We start from the raw sequence: 16,404 nt of genomic DNA on the forward strand, positions 1-16,404 counted from the left end.
CAAGGAACAGTCGAGAATAGGAATAGTTAACTAGGGGAAAGCCAACTTCAATTATGCAAGAATAGATCTGACCCGGAAAAATTGGATTCAAAGGTAATCAGGCAAAACGGTAACTGAACAAATGGTCGCTTTAGAGGAAATGGTTCAGGCACAGTCAAGGCTAATTCTCACAAGGGGGAAAGGTACGGAAAACAAATCCAGAGCTCCCTGGATGACAAAAGAGATAGAGATTGAGAGAAGAAAAAGCATGCTTATGACAGATTTCAGGTGGCTAATATAACAGAGAACCAGGCTGAATATAGAAGGGAAGTGAAAGAGCAACTAAGAGCTGACAGAGCGCATAAGAGGAGACTGGCAGCTAATATAAAAGGGAATCCTAGGCATATAGATAATAAAAGGGTGGTAAAATGTAGGGCAAATTCTGAACCAAAAAGGGGATTTATGCATGGAGGCAGGGGACATAGCTGAGCTATTAAATAAATACTTTCCACTTGTCTTAACATGGAAGATGCTGTTGTGCGGGTCATGGTTAAAGGAGAGGTAGGTCAGACACTTGAAGGGTTTAAAACTGATCAGGAAAGGATAGGCTGTCCGTACATAAAGTTGATAAAGGAGCAGGACTGGATGAGATGCATCCAAGGATAAAGCAAGTGAGAGGGGAAAGCATGGAGGCACTGACCATAATTTTCTAGTCTTCCCTCAACTCGGGTGGAGCTAGAGGACTGGAAAACTTCAAATGTCACAACCTTTTTGAAACAAGTGCGTAAAAATTAGTCCAGCAATTATAGGTTTGTCAGGCAAGCTCGATGGTGGGGAAGCTTTTAGAAACTATAATTTGGGACATGAATGGTCCCTTGGGCATATTGAGTTATTTAAAGAAAGCCAGCAAGGATGTGTTATGGGTATGTCGTGTTTAACCAATCTGCATGAGTTTGTTTTTTTGAAGAGGTAAAAGATGGTTAATAAGCCTAATGCCAAAAGGTATTTGATAAAAGGCCTCACAACAGACTTGCAAGCAAAGTTACAGCTCATCAAATAAAAGGTACAGGAGTAACATGGATCCAAAATTGGCTTAGTGGCAAGAAACATGGAAGAGGATTTGTGGTGGAGCTCCCCAGGAATCACTGTTAAGACCCTTGCTTTTCCTGAAACATACAAACAATTTAGACCTTGGTGTACAACGCACAATTTCAAAATTTACAGTTGATACGAAACTTGAAAGCACTGTGAACTGGGAGGAGGATAGTGGAGAACTTCAAAGGACAGCGAGTGGAATGGATGGACAATTGCAGATGAAGTTTAAAGAAGAGAAGTGTGAAGTAATTCACTATGGTAGGAAAAACACAGACCAAAGTAAATTCTGTACGGAGTGCATGAGCAAAGTGACCTGGGTGTATATGTGCATAAGTCATTGAAGGTGGCTTTATTGTTAGGGCCATGGAATACAAAAGAAGTTACATTAAACTTGGATAAAACTTATTCACTCTCAACTGGACTATTGTGCCTAGTTTTGGGCACCACACTTCAGGAAAAAAAAGTGAAGGCATTTGAGAAAGTGCAGAAAAGATTCACGAGAATAATTCCAGGGATGAGGACTTTCAGTTATTTAGATATACTGGAGAATGTGGGACTGTTTTTCTTGGAGAAGACTAAGAGCAGATTTGATAAGAGGTGTTCAAGATCATGATGGATCTGGACAGATGGAGGGGGAAAAACTGTTCTCATTGATGGAAATATTGTGAACAAAGGGCACAGATTTCAAGTAATTGGCAAAAGATCAATGGCAATTTGAGCAAATGATGAACTTTTCCATGTAATGAGTGGTTAATATCTGGAATACACTACAAGAAGGTGTAGTGGCGATAAGTTCAATTGAGGCATTCAGGAGAGAATTAGATTGACATTTGAAAATGAAGAACGATTAGTGCTGTAGGGAGAAAGCAGGGGTGTGGCACTGGATTAATTGCTCTTTCAGAGAGCTGATACAGACGCAATGGGCCGAATAGCCTCCTTCTGTGCTGTAACAATTGTGATTCAGAGATGGTAGCCTGCTATTTGAACTAATTTGCCAAGCAGCTCAGAATACAATCAAAAACCATGTGAAGCTAGGTCAGGACTAAACCCATTTTGGGCAGCAGCAATAAAGCCCCATCTCCATGCATCATTCTCAAATGCCCATTAAGATTAAGTTTAATTTCGTACTTGTTTTCATTTCTACGCTTATTGCATTGCTGTAACATATATTTAAGATCAAACTCCAAATCCATAATTTTCCCATATTGATGGAAGACCAGGGGAAGAACTATAGGCTAATAGCAGAGATTCCACTGTGCTATTATACCTCAACTTTTGGACCATTAAATTTATAAATATAAACATGATTTATGAAAAAAAGTTTTACAGTATCCATACCTTTATGTTCACTGCCTCTCAATTCTTCGGATGCTGTGAAGGAAAATGTTGGAGCACCAGTCTTTTCTCGGTTCAAATCTTTTCCAAATAATGAGCCTGATGTACCACTATTGAAAGAAAAGCCGGATAAAGGAGGCTTTTCCACTGTTTTCCCAAAGAGGAAGCTGGTGTTTCCACTATTTCCCACTGTAGTTACAGGCTTTATTTCTGAAGTGAGCGGAATAATATCGTTGCTTTTGACAGATGAGAATAAAGATGGTGGGGTTGTCCCCTGTGACGTTTTGGAAACACCAAATGTGTTAACAGATTGCTTTTCTGGCCTCTTGCTGCTTGTCTCACTCTCTGAACCACTGTCAGAGCTGCTACCATATTTCTGCTCAATGCTTGTCAAATGCTTCTCGTAGTCCCTGAAGATTGGGGTCAAATCACAAAGCGGATTCTCATTGACATGCTTGGTGATCCAGTCTCGGACCGAACAATTCAGTGCTGCTAGTTGTTTGTTGTATTCACTGCAGCCCATTTTACTCCGAGAGTTAATTTGATTAACACCATTTGTTTTAGTACCTATTTCACCTTTCGCCAGGGGGTTTGATGGAGGACCATTAGACAGAAAAGAACCTATGAAATAGAATTAAATATTGAAATAGATTGTGAAATAAGATCTATTAAATTGTTGAGTTCTCCAGCAGTCTTCATAGATCAGGACTTTCACTTACAACAGGAGCCCATTTAAGAATATTGAAGGCACATAACATCCATTATGTGCAAAATATAGTTACACACTACTTGTAGAGATAAGTAGAAATTTCCTCTCAAATGTCAGATCTATTAAATGCATTTGGATTCCCCACTCTTCAAAACACATGACATCTAACAGTGAAACGTTTCAGCATACATTAACATGCATAGTTTTATTGCACACAAACAAATAAGTGCCTCAAGTGACAACCTACAAAGAATTTAATCATTTAAAAAAGGGAAGCCAAGCCAAAAGGGGGCACCTTTTGCTGCTGAGATCACTTTGGTGTACTACTTATATTAATTATGCCAGCTTAAAGAAATGTCAAAATTTGTATGATAGCAAAATAGGAAGCTTAAGATTAAAGATAAAGACAAAGGCATGTGTGCGGGGAGGGGGGTGGAGGTGTGGGAAAGGTGGCAAATAGCTAAAAAGTGAAAGATTGAATTAAGTGTCAATATGTGAAGTGATGCATTCAGTAAAATTAAACAGCAGCAATTAAATGCAGAATGGAAATAGGCTTGATCCTGTGGATGAACAGAAGGACTTGGAAGTTATCACATTAAAAAAGTAGCACCTCAGGTTGCTGAGTCGGTTTCAAAATAGACTAATTGAATTCTAGGTTTTCCCTCAACTGTATAGAAATAAAATCCAAGAGGCACTGATGGGCCTATATAAAATCTGAATAAGACCTCAGAGAACTACGTGACATATTGGGCTCTACACTACAGGAAGAATAGATATTTTAGAAAGGGTGCACATTCACTAGGATGCAGCCTGATATAAATAGGGAAATACAAATATGAAAAAAAGCTTTAAAATTATGCTTTTCACAGATGACTTTGATTTCATTGAATTGTTTTAAATTATGAAAGCATTGGACAGTAGATGTAAGCAGTAATTAAAAAGCCCTAGATAGAGGAGGAATAGATAAATTTAACATAGCGAGAGATTTAAAAGAGGGAATCCTTGACACAGTTGCAAGGATGGAGTATTCATTTCCAGGGTTAGTAATTGAGACAGAAACTATGTCAACATTCAAAATTAGATTGGATAAGTAGGTGAAGGGAAGGCTCTTCAAAAGGATACAGGAACAGGATGGCTATAGGAACCATTTGCTTGTATGGAGGGTACCTGCCGACAAAGACTGATTGCACCAAATGGCCAGTTCCCATATTATTCCATGGATGTATAGATTACATAGAAAGTCAGAAAGTAATTTGTTCAATTTGCATTGGTTTAGATTAAATATAAAAAATTATAAATGCAAATGATGCAATACATCATATATTGTTCAATATTACCTTGGGCCTAAAGATCTCTACCTGAGCAAAGCGGGAGAGTAATACACCTGGAATACATCTTAAAAAGAAATAGACTCAGCAGTTGGTATTTGACTCTACTTACCTACTGTATCATTTACATCAGTAGCACAACTAAGGGCAGATGTCGAAGACAAGGATGATGCACTGCTTCCATTGGATAACCCCTGCAAAGGTTTGAAACCTGAACCGTTTCCAAATCCTCCAAAGCCAGTATTTCCCGTTGAAGACGACAAACCAGAGAATCCTTTGAAAACTCCACCACCATCCGACTGGTACATTTTAAAAAGCAAAAAAAAAGGTTAGCATGCCATTTATAACAAGATTTATCAATAACTTCTTTACAAAAAAAAGCAGTATTTCTTTGAGTTTCATGTGCAGAAACACTGAAAAAGCCACCCACCCGCTGGTATTAAAGTCAATATCAAAATCCTGCAGTGAACCACAGAACGTTTTGAATTTTTTTCAGTTATATGCACCAAAGCTTTTTTTTTTGAACAGTTAGACTTTTGAAGTGCGCAGCCATAGAATCCTACAGTGCAGAAGGAGGCTATTCAGCCCATCGAGTCTGCATCGACCACAATCCCACCTATGCCCCATCCCCAGAACCCCATGCATTTACCCTAGCGAGACCCCTGACACTAAGGGGCAATTTATCATGGCCAATCCACCTAACCCACACATCTTTGGACTGTGGGAGGAAACCGGAACACCCAGAGGAAGCTCACGCGGACACAAGAAGAACGTGCAAACTCCACACAGACAGTGACCCAAGCTGGGGATCGAACCCTGGCGGTGAGGCAGCAGTGCTAACCACTGTGCGACCAATTAGTTCTAAAAAAACCCAGATTTATTCCTGTCAAAATGGACAGGGGTGACATACACAACAGGTGCCTAGTCACCAACAAAATTTTCATTAAGAGCTTCAATGTAAAGTGTCTCGAGGGGCTCGTAGGAGAACAGTTGTCAAATAGCAGCAGAAAAGTTAGAGATAACCCAAAAACATAATGATTAAATTTTCAGGAGACTTTCAAAAGACATGGTAGAGTAATTAAGGGAGAGTTTAAGAAAGAATATCGTGATCGGAGATTCCGCCACCGTTACGGGAGGGAGGAATACAAAGTATGTTGAGGCTCAAGGGACATGAGTTAAGTTGCAAAGTTGAAAAAATCACCAGTACCAATAATCCATCTTTAAAGTAAGGTGGGTTATTTTAGGATGGCCAAGGGAGCTAACATGCAAGGGTGAGGCTGAGGGGAAATGAAGACAACGTTTGAACAACAAAATAAGAGCATTTTTTGGTGCAAAGGTGAATAAATGAACTTTTAGAAAATTAGATTTTGAAAGCAGTAAATTACAAGTCATTTTAAAAGGGGCGGTAAGAATAATGAAAAGGACAAAATCCTTGAATGAAGAAAAAGACAAAAAGGCATGGCTATTGCCAAAACTGGGATCTGAAATAACTATTACTGCAGTAACAGTTTGTGTAGGAAACATGGTTGAGCATACAGCTGTATGGTGCCTTGAATCAATGTGTTTGATGCTGATGGGGAGGGGATGTGGCAGGTGCGGAGCTAGAAAAAGTCACCAAACTTAAATGAACAGAAAGGTAAAGTTATGGATGTCAAGAGGCTTATTCACAAGGCATTTTTAAAAATAAATTTCAGATAATAATTTCACCACATGCTTTTGTGCAAGCTGTCCTTTTTGTAACTTTTGCGCTCTGTTAATTTCTCCATTCTGCTTAATCTGTTGATATTCCTATTAAGGTTACTATTCACAAGTTGAATAGATTACCCAATCATACGGTGCATCAGAAGTGCACCAATACAAGGTGTGCTGAGGCAGACCTTCAGGGACACTGAATAACCATCAGCACTGACAAAACTTGGCCAATTTTAGTATTTCAAGAATGATTAGATGATAAAAGCAACGATGGTGCAAGGTAAAATGAGATAATTTGACAAATAAGATGGGTTTCGGAGGTGTAAACTAGAACACAATCAACACCAGCTGCTACTGTTCAAAAAGAAAATGACGGCAGGTTATGAATAGGAATTGCTGAACTTGAGTGTTGATTATAATCTTTCTGATCAGAAGCCCAACCAGTTTATATCCACTGCTACCCTCCTCTTCCAGGCTACAATGTTCCCAGATTGAAATCCACTTGGTTCTTAACTATGCCTTCTTTTTTATGGGTTTGTCAAATAATTTGTTCAGTCCTACTCAGGCCCTCTGGCCCTTGCCCGTAAATTGATGTTAGTAGCACTGATACTTCCTGCTCTTGCACGGAATTGGAAAAAGATTCATTAACTTTATTTTGAATTTTCACCCTTTCATTCCAAAATCAATTTCCAACTCTTCCCTTCCAAGACTTTTCTGCCTCCATTTCTGGAGACCAATATAAACTATAAAGTAGACACCCACAGCTACCTGGACTATAATTCCTCTCATCCCACTTATCAGACTCTATTCCATTCAGTCTCTCAATTTCCACTGTATTTGCTGTGATGATGTAACATTCCATATCAGCACTTCTTTTTCCTTGGAATATAGGAACAGGAGTCGGTCATTCAGCCCACTGAGCCTGGCCCCACCATTCAGTATGAGCATGGCTGATCAGAGACTTCAATGCCTTTTACCCACACTATCCCCATGATCCTTTACATTATTGTTAATCAGAAATTTATCTATCTCTACATTAAACATATTCAATGACTGAGCTTCCACGGCACTCTGGAATAAGGAATTGCAAAGATTCACAACTCTTGCATAAAGAAGCTTCTCACCTCGGTCCCAAATGGCTTCACCCTTATGAAATTGTGCCCCCTGATTCTAGACTTCCCAACTAAGGGAAAGAAAAACTTACCTACATCTACCCTGTTAAGTATTTTGTAGATTTCAATGTGATCACCTCTCATTTTTCGTAAATCTAGCGAATACAAGCCTAGTTTGCCTAACTTCTCTTGAGAGGCCCATCACCCCTGGAATCAGTCTAGTGAACCTTTGTTACATTCCCTCTACGTCAGTGGTTCCCAACCTTTCCAGCAACAAGGAACACTTCAATGAGATAAACAATTCCATGAAAGAGAAAATAGTTGATACTCAGAGTCTGTCCCGCAGTTACGGCACACTTGCATAAATCTTGTGGCACATTGGTGTGTCGCGGCACAGTAGTTGGAAATCATTCCTCTGTTGCAATAATATCCTTTGAGGTGAGGGGACCAAAACTGCACACTCTGGGTGTGGTCTAACCAAGCTTCTATATAAATGATCCAGACTTCACTTCCTATGAACTCAAATCCTCTTAGGATAAAAACTATTATTATTTCATTAGCCTTCCTATAAGGTTGCTGTACCTGCATGTTGGCCTTCCATGACTTATAGACAAGGACAATCCAGGTCCCTTTGTACATCTACACTTTCTAATTTATTACCATTTAGGAAATGCTCTGCACATCTATTCCTTCTACCAAAGTGGATGACCTCACATTTTTCCACATTATATTCTGCCATGATCTTGCTCACGCACTAAGCCTGCCCAAATCCTCTTGTAAAGTATTTTAACACACATTCCCGCCTAGCTTTGTATCAGCTGTGAACTTGGAAATATTACATTTGGCCCCCGTCCAAATCATTGATATATATTGTGAGCAATATATATATTATATGTATGTATAGCAACATGAGAATGACCTGTTTATTCCTGCTCTTATTTGTTTGCCTGTTAGACAATCCTTTATCCATGCAGTATATTGCCTCCTATCTCACGTGCCCATGTACTTTTATTTTGCTAATCAACCTCCTGTGAGGTTGATTAGCAAAATATCAAAAGCCTGCTGAAAATCCATATTTAAGTCCATCAACTCTCCTTTATAAATTTTGTTAGTGACATCCACAGAAAACTCCAACAAGTTTGGCAAACATGATTTGCCAGTCATAAATCCATGCTGACTATGCCTAATCAGATCATGACTATCCAAGTGTCCATTATCACATCCTTTAAAAAAGATTGTAATATTTTTCATACTACTGATGTAAGGTTAGCAGGTCTGTTGTTTCCCGTTCTCTCTCACCTATCAGATTTTTATTTAGTTCATTGACAAATATTGTCCAATTTTGGTTCTTTTTAAGGGCTTTGGACTATAGCAAAGGCAATGTATAAATGGAAGTGTTTTTTAACGCTGATGCAAGTGACACTGGAGCAAAGGAGAATATGAGAGTTGAGTTGGTCTTTCAAAAGGAAAGGACTAGGCAATGTTAAATGGGCAAGAGGAAATGGAATGGATAGTAGAAAGGAAAAGGATAAGAGCAAGGAAGTGGCTAGAAAGCAAATTGTGTGTCATATTCTTAACACAATCACCACCCTGAATGGAGCCTGATTTTTCTTCCACCGCTCAGTCAACAGTAAAGTTTAAAGAAAAACAAATAGAGAACAGATGCAAAGTGTTAAGGGCAGACAAGCAGACAAACCAGAGAGAATCACCAACATAGGACTAGGCAGATGGTCATTTTCTTCAACTTGGGGTTTGCTGTCTCATAGGAGATCAACTAATAGGTATAATAAAGGCTGTTCATTTATTGTCCCACAGAATAATACAGTTGCGAAGCTCAATCTTCAAAGCACCAGTATAAATCCCATAATAAATTAATTTAAAAAAGCATTTGAATTATTCAGTTTCACTAACAATGGCATAAACACTCCAGTAATCCTGACTGAGCAATTTCAGATACATATATAGCTACATAAAAATTTTAATTCATAAATATTCATTGCATAAATTAATGGGTTGTGATTAGCTCAATAAAGACTGAATTTTAAATCTTAAACTATATAACTGATCATTTCTTAATGTCACTATAAAATTTCATGAATTATTTCCACTTTTAAGTAATCTACTCATTCACGTTTGGTAAATCTTGCATTATTTCCAGTGTTCTTAATTACTTTAGTCTTTTCAAGATTGTGGGACCACAGTCACCCATGCAGCTCTGAACAACAGGATTGGCGTAAGAAAGTGGAGCAGGCGACAATAACACTGACAGCTTCTTTAAATTTTTAAGGACACAAAAGTGGCAATACATCTTCCAACTTAAAGGCAATGAATGTCACAGGAGATGAATTAGTGATATAAAAATTTCTTGCATCTGAATGTTCCTTCTAGTCATTTTTTTAATGACGTTATGGACTCACTTACAGTTGAAACTGCCGATGTAAAACTTGATGTGGAGATGCTGGCGTTGGACTGGGGTAAACACAGTAAGGAGTCTAACAACACCAGGTTAAAGTCCAACAGGTTTATTTGGTAGCAAACACCATTAGCTTTCGGAGCGCTGCTCCTTCGTCAGGTGAGTGGGAGTTCTGTTCACAAATAGGGCATATAAAGACACAAACTCAATTTACAGAATAATGAATAATGATTGGAATGAGAGTCTTTACAGCTAATCAAGTCTTACAGGTACAGACAATGTGAGTGGAGAGAGCATTAGCACAGGTTAAAGAGGTGTGTATTGCCTCCAGACAGGACAGCCAGTGAGACTTTGCAAGTCCAGGCAAGTTGTGGGAGTTACAGACAGTGTGACATGAACCCAAGATCCCGGTTGAGGCCGTCCTCATGTGTGCGGAACCTGGCTATCAGTCTCTGCTCAGCGACTCTGCGCTGTTGTGTGTTGTGAAGGCCGCCTTGGAGAATGCTTACCCGAATATCAGAGGCCAAATGCCTGTGACCGCTAAAGTGCTCCCCAACAGGAAGAGAACAGTCTTGCCTGGTCATTGTCGAGCGGTGCTCATTCATCCGTTGTCGTTGCATCTGCATGGTTTCCCCAATGTACCATGCCTCGGGACAGCCTTTTCTGCAGCGCATCAGGTAGACAATGTTGGCCGAGTTGCAAGAGTATGTACCGTGTACCTGGTGGATGGTGTTCTCACATGAGATGGTGGCATCGGTGTCGATGATCTGGCACTTCTTGCAGCGGTTGCTGTGGCAGGGTTGTGTGGTGTCGTGGTCACTGTTCTCCTGAAGGCTGGGTAGTTTGCTGCGGACAATGGTCTGTTTGAGGTTCATAGAAACCCTTTCATAGAAACCCTACAGTGCAGAAGGAGGCCATTCGGCCCATCGAGTCTGCACCGACCACAATCCCACCCAGGCCCTACCCCCACATATTTACCCGCTAATCCCTCTAACCTACGCATCCCAGGACTCTAAGGGGCAATTTTTAACCTGGCCAATCAACCTAACCCGCACATCTTTGGACTGTGGGAGGAAACCGGAGCACCCGGAGGAAACCCACGCAGACACGAGGAGAATGTGCAAACTCCACACAGACAGTGACCGAGCCGGGAGGTTGTTTGAAGGCAAGAGGTGGGGGTGTGGGGATGGCCTTGGCGAGATGTTCGTCTTCATCAATGACATGTTGAAGGCTCCAGAGGAGATGCCGTAGCTTCTCCGCTCCGGCGAAGTACTGGACGATGAAGGGTACTCTGTCCGCCGTGTCCCGCGTTTGTCTTCTGAGGAGGTTGATGCGGTTTTTCGCTGTGGTGCGTTGGAACTGTCGATTGACGAGTCGAGTGCCATATCCTGTTCTTATGAGGGCATCTTTCAGCGTCTGGAGGTGTCTGTTGCGATCCTCCTCATCCGGGCTGATCCTGTGTATACGGAGGGCTTGTCCGTAGGGGATGGCTTCTTTAACGTGTTTAGGGTGGAAGCTGGAGAAGTGGAGCATCGTGAGGTTATCCGTGGGCTTGCGGTACAGTGAGGTGCTGAGGTGACCATCCTTAATGGAGATGCGTGTGTCCAAGAATGCAACCGATTCCGGAGAGTAGTCCATGGTGAGTCTGAGTAGTCCATGGACGGTCATCTCAGCACCTCATTGTACCGCAAGCCCATGGATAACCTCACGATGCTCCACTTCTCCAGCTTCCACCCTAAACATGTTAAAGAAGCCATCCCCTACGGACAAGCCCTCTGTATACACAGGATCTGCTCGGATGAGGAGGATCACAACACACGACAGCACAGAGTCGCTGAGCAGAGACTGATAGCCAGGTTCCGCACACGAGGACGGCCTCAACCGGGATCTTGGGTTCGTGTCACACTATCTGTAACTCCCACAACTTGCAAAGTCTCACTGGCTGTCCTGTCTGGAGACAACACACATCTCTTTAACCTGTGCTAATGCTCTCTCCACTCACATTGTCTGTACCTTTAAGACTTGATTAGCTGTAAAGACTCTCATTCCAATCATTATTCAGTAAATTGAGTTTGTCTCTTTATATGCCCTGTTTGTGAACAGATCTCCCACTCACCTGACGAAGGAGCAGCGCTCCGAAAGCTAGTGGCGTTTGCTACCAAATAAACCTGTTAGACTTTAACCTGTTGTTAGACTCCTTACTATGTAAAACTTGCCAGACATCCCTCCAGCACACTCCATCAGCAGGAGAAGTGCAGCCATAGTTGTTGGAGGGTACCCAATTCCCTCAAACATATCAGTACCATTTAGACATCTCGACTACGGAATACCTATCTTGTTCTTAGCTTAAGGCAGATTACGATCTTAATTTTTTTTTAAAAAATTCATTTGTGGGATATGGGTATTGCTGGCTGGCCGGCATTTATTGAGGTATAAATATTAGCCAGGACACCAGGGGTAACTCGCCTGCTCTGCTTCAAAGTAGTGCCATGGGATCCTTCACACCAACATAACAGAGCAGATGGGACCTTAACAATGGTATCCCAAATTAAGATAAGACAACAACTATAGTTTCACCTCTGTGTGGTGAGTCAGAGAAAGGTAGAACTGCGAGAAACCAGTTAGCCCAGGAGAAGACATTATATGATTTTAAGAACTGTAAACAGGCAACCTAATAAGGGTGCACTGAAAAATAGACTTCAGCATAACATTGCTAAATTTGCACTCTGATCTTAAATGAAACTCAGTTAATACTGAGATAATGGAAAACATAAAGTGAGGATTTGTGCTTGGATGCTGTTGCTTGTCATTAAAGTAAACCACTGCTCACTTTCAATCACCAACATCATATTTTGATGGTGCTCCTTGTATTATCATAGATTTTGTCAAATTAAGTAGCGTTAATACTGCATTTGATTTGTGTTTTGCTGCCTCTAAAATACAAATCAAATTGCACATCATTCAATGTTGTACTGTTGTTACCATTCTGGAAGGTAGCGATCGAAGTTCAAAGATCGATCATGGTAGGCATACATGAACTTGCACAGTATTTTTTACATTTTCTGATGCATATAAATTGAATACATGTAACATTCTCTATACTGTGGCACTGGACTTGCTATTTACATTTTGTAGAGGCTGTCCTCCCATTTCAAGCTGCCTCACTGATTTAAGAAAAACTGTGCTATCAATACACAAATGAAAGAACTTGTTTATATGTAGTACCTCTCTCAGCCTCAGGACATCCCAAAGTATTTTACAGCTCATGACCCATTTTTGAAGTGTGATGTAGGCAAACAAAATAACTAAATTATAAACAGCAAGATCTCACAAAGAACAGAGATAAATGACCAGATAATATATTTATATTGAGGTATAAATGGTTGCGAGGGCACTATTTTGATTTCCTCTGTAGATCTGCAAATATCATCAGGCATCCTTTACATCCACCTGGCAAGTTAGATGGGCCTCACTTTAATGTCTCAATGAAAAAAGTACCTCCGATAGTGCAATGAAGCATCACCCTGAGGTCAAGTCTTTAGCTTCTCATGATTTTCAGTACTACCACTGAATGATGCTGGCATAACAGGAACTAACTAAGCAGTGCGGAGTAGAAACAGTGTGGTTTGCATGTCACAATAAACTTGGATTGCATGAGGGTGCTTGAACAGAGGGGTAAGGACCGTGTTTAATTGGGGTCCTGTGTATCTGTATATGTTCAATAGTTAGTAGCAGATTGAGAATGAGACAGCTGCATTTTTACTGGCATGGGGAATTTCTACAAAACAATTGCACTCCCCTTGGAATAAATGCCAGGTTTGTGTTTTGAGGGGGAACAGATAGTTTTTGAAATGTTTTTAAATTAAAGTTTTTTTTAAAAAGCACAAGAGTATAGCCAAGACATTTAAGAGCTCAAAATGAAGTTGATCTTGAGCACTGCAGAAACAATGTGGTTTGCACATCACAGCAAACTTAAGACTGTAAGCACACTATTGACCATCTTGCTGTTACAGATTATTCAGCAGACCCAGTTTGAGAAAAGTACAATCTACGTATATGGGAAATTTAAGGCCTACTAGTCTAAACCAAATAAGGATGTGCAAAATAGCACGCAAAGTAAAATTGATCACCAAACAGTAAAACTGGACTTGCAGATGAGGAACATTCAACAAAAAAAAATGGTGAAATAATGAATCAACAAAAGTAAACTGAAAAAGCCTTAGGGGAATCAAAATTGTTTTACATGTGGAATTCAGGAACATCAAGTCTGCAGAAATGGCAGTTACCACAAGGCAGCGGCAGTTACCACAGCATATCAGAGACAGAGTTAATGCACAAGAGCAACTGTTGTGCAAAGAATTAGAACTAAATTCAAAAATAAGAGGCATCTGAAATAATCTGGGTTAAATTGCTACATCTGTGACCTACAAAAAGTTAGACTGTTGCATGCCAGAGAAGTTTTCCTTGCAACAGCAATTCTAGCAAAATACTACATCACAACTCAGTCAGTATACTTTGAAACATTATAGATATTGGTGGCATCTTTCAGCATTGAATCAACTCAAATTTCAATACCTTTTAGACAAAATACCTCCTACTTCCTAACAGGTTATAAATGTGCCATAAATTAAAAAACTTTAAGAATTAGTTATTCTGTCCCTAATAGATTCAGAGTGGATAAAAATGTAACCCAAGATAGAATATGTTTTTTTCAGAATAGGCTGTAGTGCTCAAATCATAAGAATACGAATATTAAGCTTCAGCCCAGCATGCAAAATCATTATTTTTTAAGGGCAAGTGTGAACAAGAGGTAGGTTCACAACAAATTGGAAATGAGACACTGAGTATCATAAAGCATCCCAAGCTGCACAGCAAGTGATGAGACATTTTGATGTTACTTGTGAAAACCCAAGACAATTACAAAGGATGGATTAAATTGCACAGGTATTGATGTGAGATATTAAGATTTTTCCTAAGGCAACTACAATGTCATGTTGATGTTAAAAAAGACGAATTGTTTCAAAGTTCAATAACTTAGTTCTATAAAAAAATTAAACCCTGGGGAAGATATGTCCATGTGTTTTAAAACAAAACCATTCAATAATCACCATCTACTGTTTTGCACAACTAATTTTCTGTGGTGCCAGTGATTGATAAAAGAAACACTTCATTGAATTTTCAATGGCTGGCAAATACATCCTGTAGCTAAGATCTTAAAAATGTTTGTTATTAACAAACTTTTGGCCTTCCAACACTACCATTCTCTTGTTATTTGATGCCCAAATTCTTTGATTTCATGTTCCTATTGCTGAACTCTCAAATACACAATATGTTTTGTGACTAAGTGTCATACTTTCCTTACAATGAACACTGGGTAATACAAAAGGGAGACAAAGGTCATGGAAAATTGGAATGGGCAGAAATCCACAATACGAGGTTGCTCCAAAATTCTCAATATTTCTTCTAATTGGCAGGACATGACCCACTTCTACAGCATAAGGCAGAAAGGAGTCTTTGTGGCCCTGCTATCTTTTCGACTGTTGTTTAGTCAGTTAGGCACCCCAGATTAGGGGCAATCCAAAGACAGTCTTGAGCATATTTTCTTGGCAATCCATTGAATTGCAATGCAAAACAGCTGTGAAAAGTACTAGATTATCCTTACAGGCTCTTCTGTGACCTTCATAAAATCATATGATGTTTTGTTAACTTAGTTAGTTCTTGTTTTTCCCACGTTATGTAGGGTAATGAAAATGCTGGTTGATCACCGTCATATCAACCATTTTTTTTGGATTTGAGGGTTGGTCTTACAGCTGAATGCCGTATCTGCCACTAACCCTCCCTGGTCCGGAGGCACTGATACACTGTCTTGCCTGCATCAGTGAATGGGTCCTTTCGTAGCCAACAAGATTCACTGAGCCACTCCAGTTCCTAACTTACTTCTAGCAGTTCAGTACCTAAATAAAACCAATGAATTAAGGGTCACACATTTCTGGGCAGAATAGGTAATTAAAGATTCAAATTATTTTGCTCAAAAATGCTATAAACTAACAGACAAATGAGCAAATTGAATCGAGCAAATATTTCCTTAAGATGAGCAGAATTTACAATATAACATAAAAATATAAACCTTAAGTTAAATTAATACAAAATCTTACAGTTGTGTAGAAATTGAAGCTAATTGTAGATATAACAGTTCCTCTTTTCTAAAATTATGTTTCAGATGGTCATCTAATAAAATAGACTGCCCTGAAAAATAATCTAATAGTAAACTTAATTAACTGTTATTTCAACATTCTCTCTTCTAACCAGGATTCAGAGAAAAATTGAGTCTAGCTTGGAGTATTTCAATGACATTAAATAAATATCTGGAATTGATAATACATTAAAATGTGACATACCTCAGTGAGGATGTTTCTACGTTTTGCTTTTTTGATAGCTCTATTTTTCAACACATCTTCACTTGCAACCGAGAAGGTTCCTGCCTAGAAAGCAAAAAAGACATCCGTCATAAAGATGTCAACCAATAATCTCACATCCGGTTATCCAGACTAAAAGATTAAGTTTTTAAGATGCAATAAAATATCTGTGTGGTTCAGCTATATTCTCACCTGGAATATGGAGGTTGTGCGTTCCAGTAGTTCAGGAGGATATTAGACCCCATAGGCAAAGAATAGGGATTTCTCTGTGTGCTTCTGCCAACATATCTTCTGAAAGCAACAATGCCAAAGCTGGGAATTCATC

At 39.6% G+C, this 16,404-nt stretch overlaps 1 protein-coding gene across 2 annotated transcripts in view; it reads right to left on the reverse strand.

Annotated features, from left to right (window-relative positions):
* Positions 1–16,404, reverse strand: part of nup50 (nucleoporin 50) — a 65,728-nt gene that overhangs the window by 26,772 nt on the left and 22,552 nt on the right. For both annotated transcript variants that reach the window (XM_078220115.1, XM_078220116.1), the window contains exons 3-5: positions 16,062–16,145; positions 4,559–4,745; positions 2,413–3,030 (exon numbers count right to left, since the gene is read on the reverse strand). In XM_078220115.1, the coding sequence (XP_078076241.1) occupies positions 2,413–3,030; positions 4,559–4,745; positions 16,062–16,145 (889 nt within the window). The remainder of the gene's footprint in view (positions 1–2,412; positions 3,031–4,558; positions 4,746–16,061; positions 16,146–16,404) is intronic.

The sequence above is a fragment of the Mustelus asterias genome, chromosome 9 (assembly GCF_964213995.1).
Source record: "Mustelus asterias chromosome 9, sMusAst1.hap1.1, whole genome shotgun sequence".
NCBI lineage: Eukaryota > Metazoa > Chordata > Chondrichthyes > Carcharhiniformes > Triakidae > Mustelus > Mustelus asterias.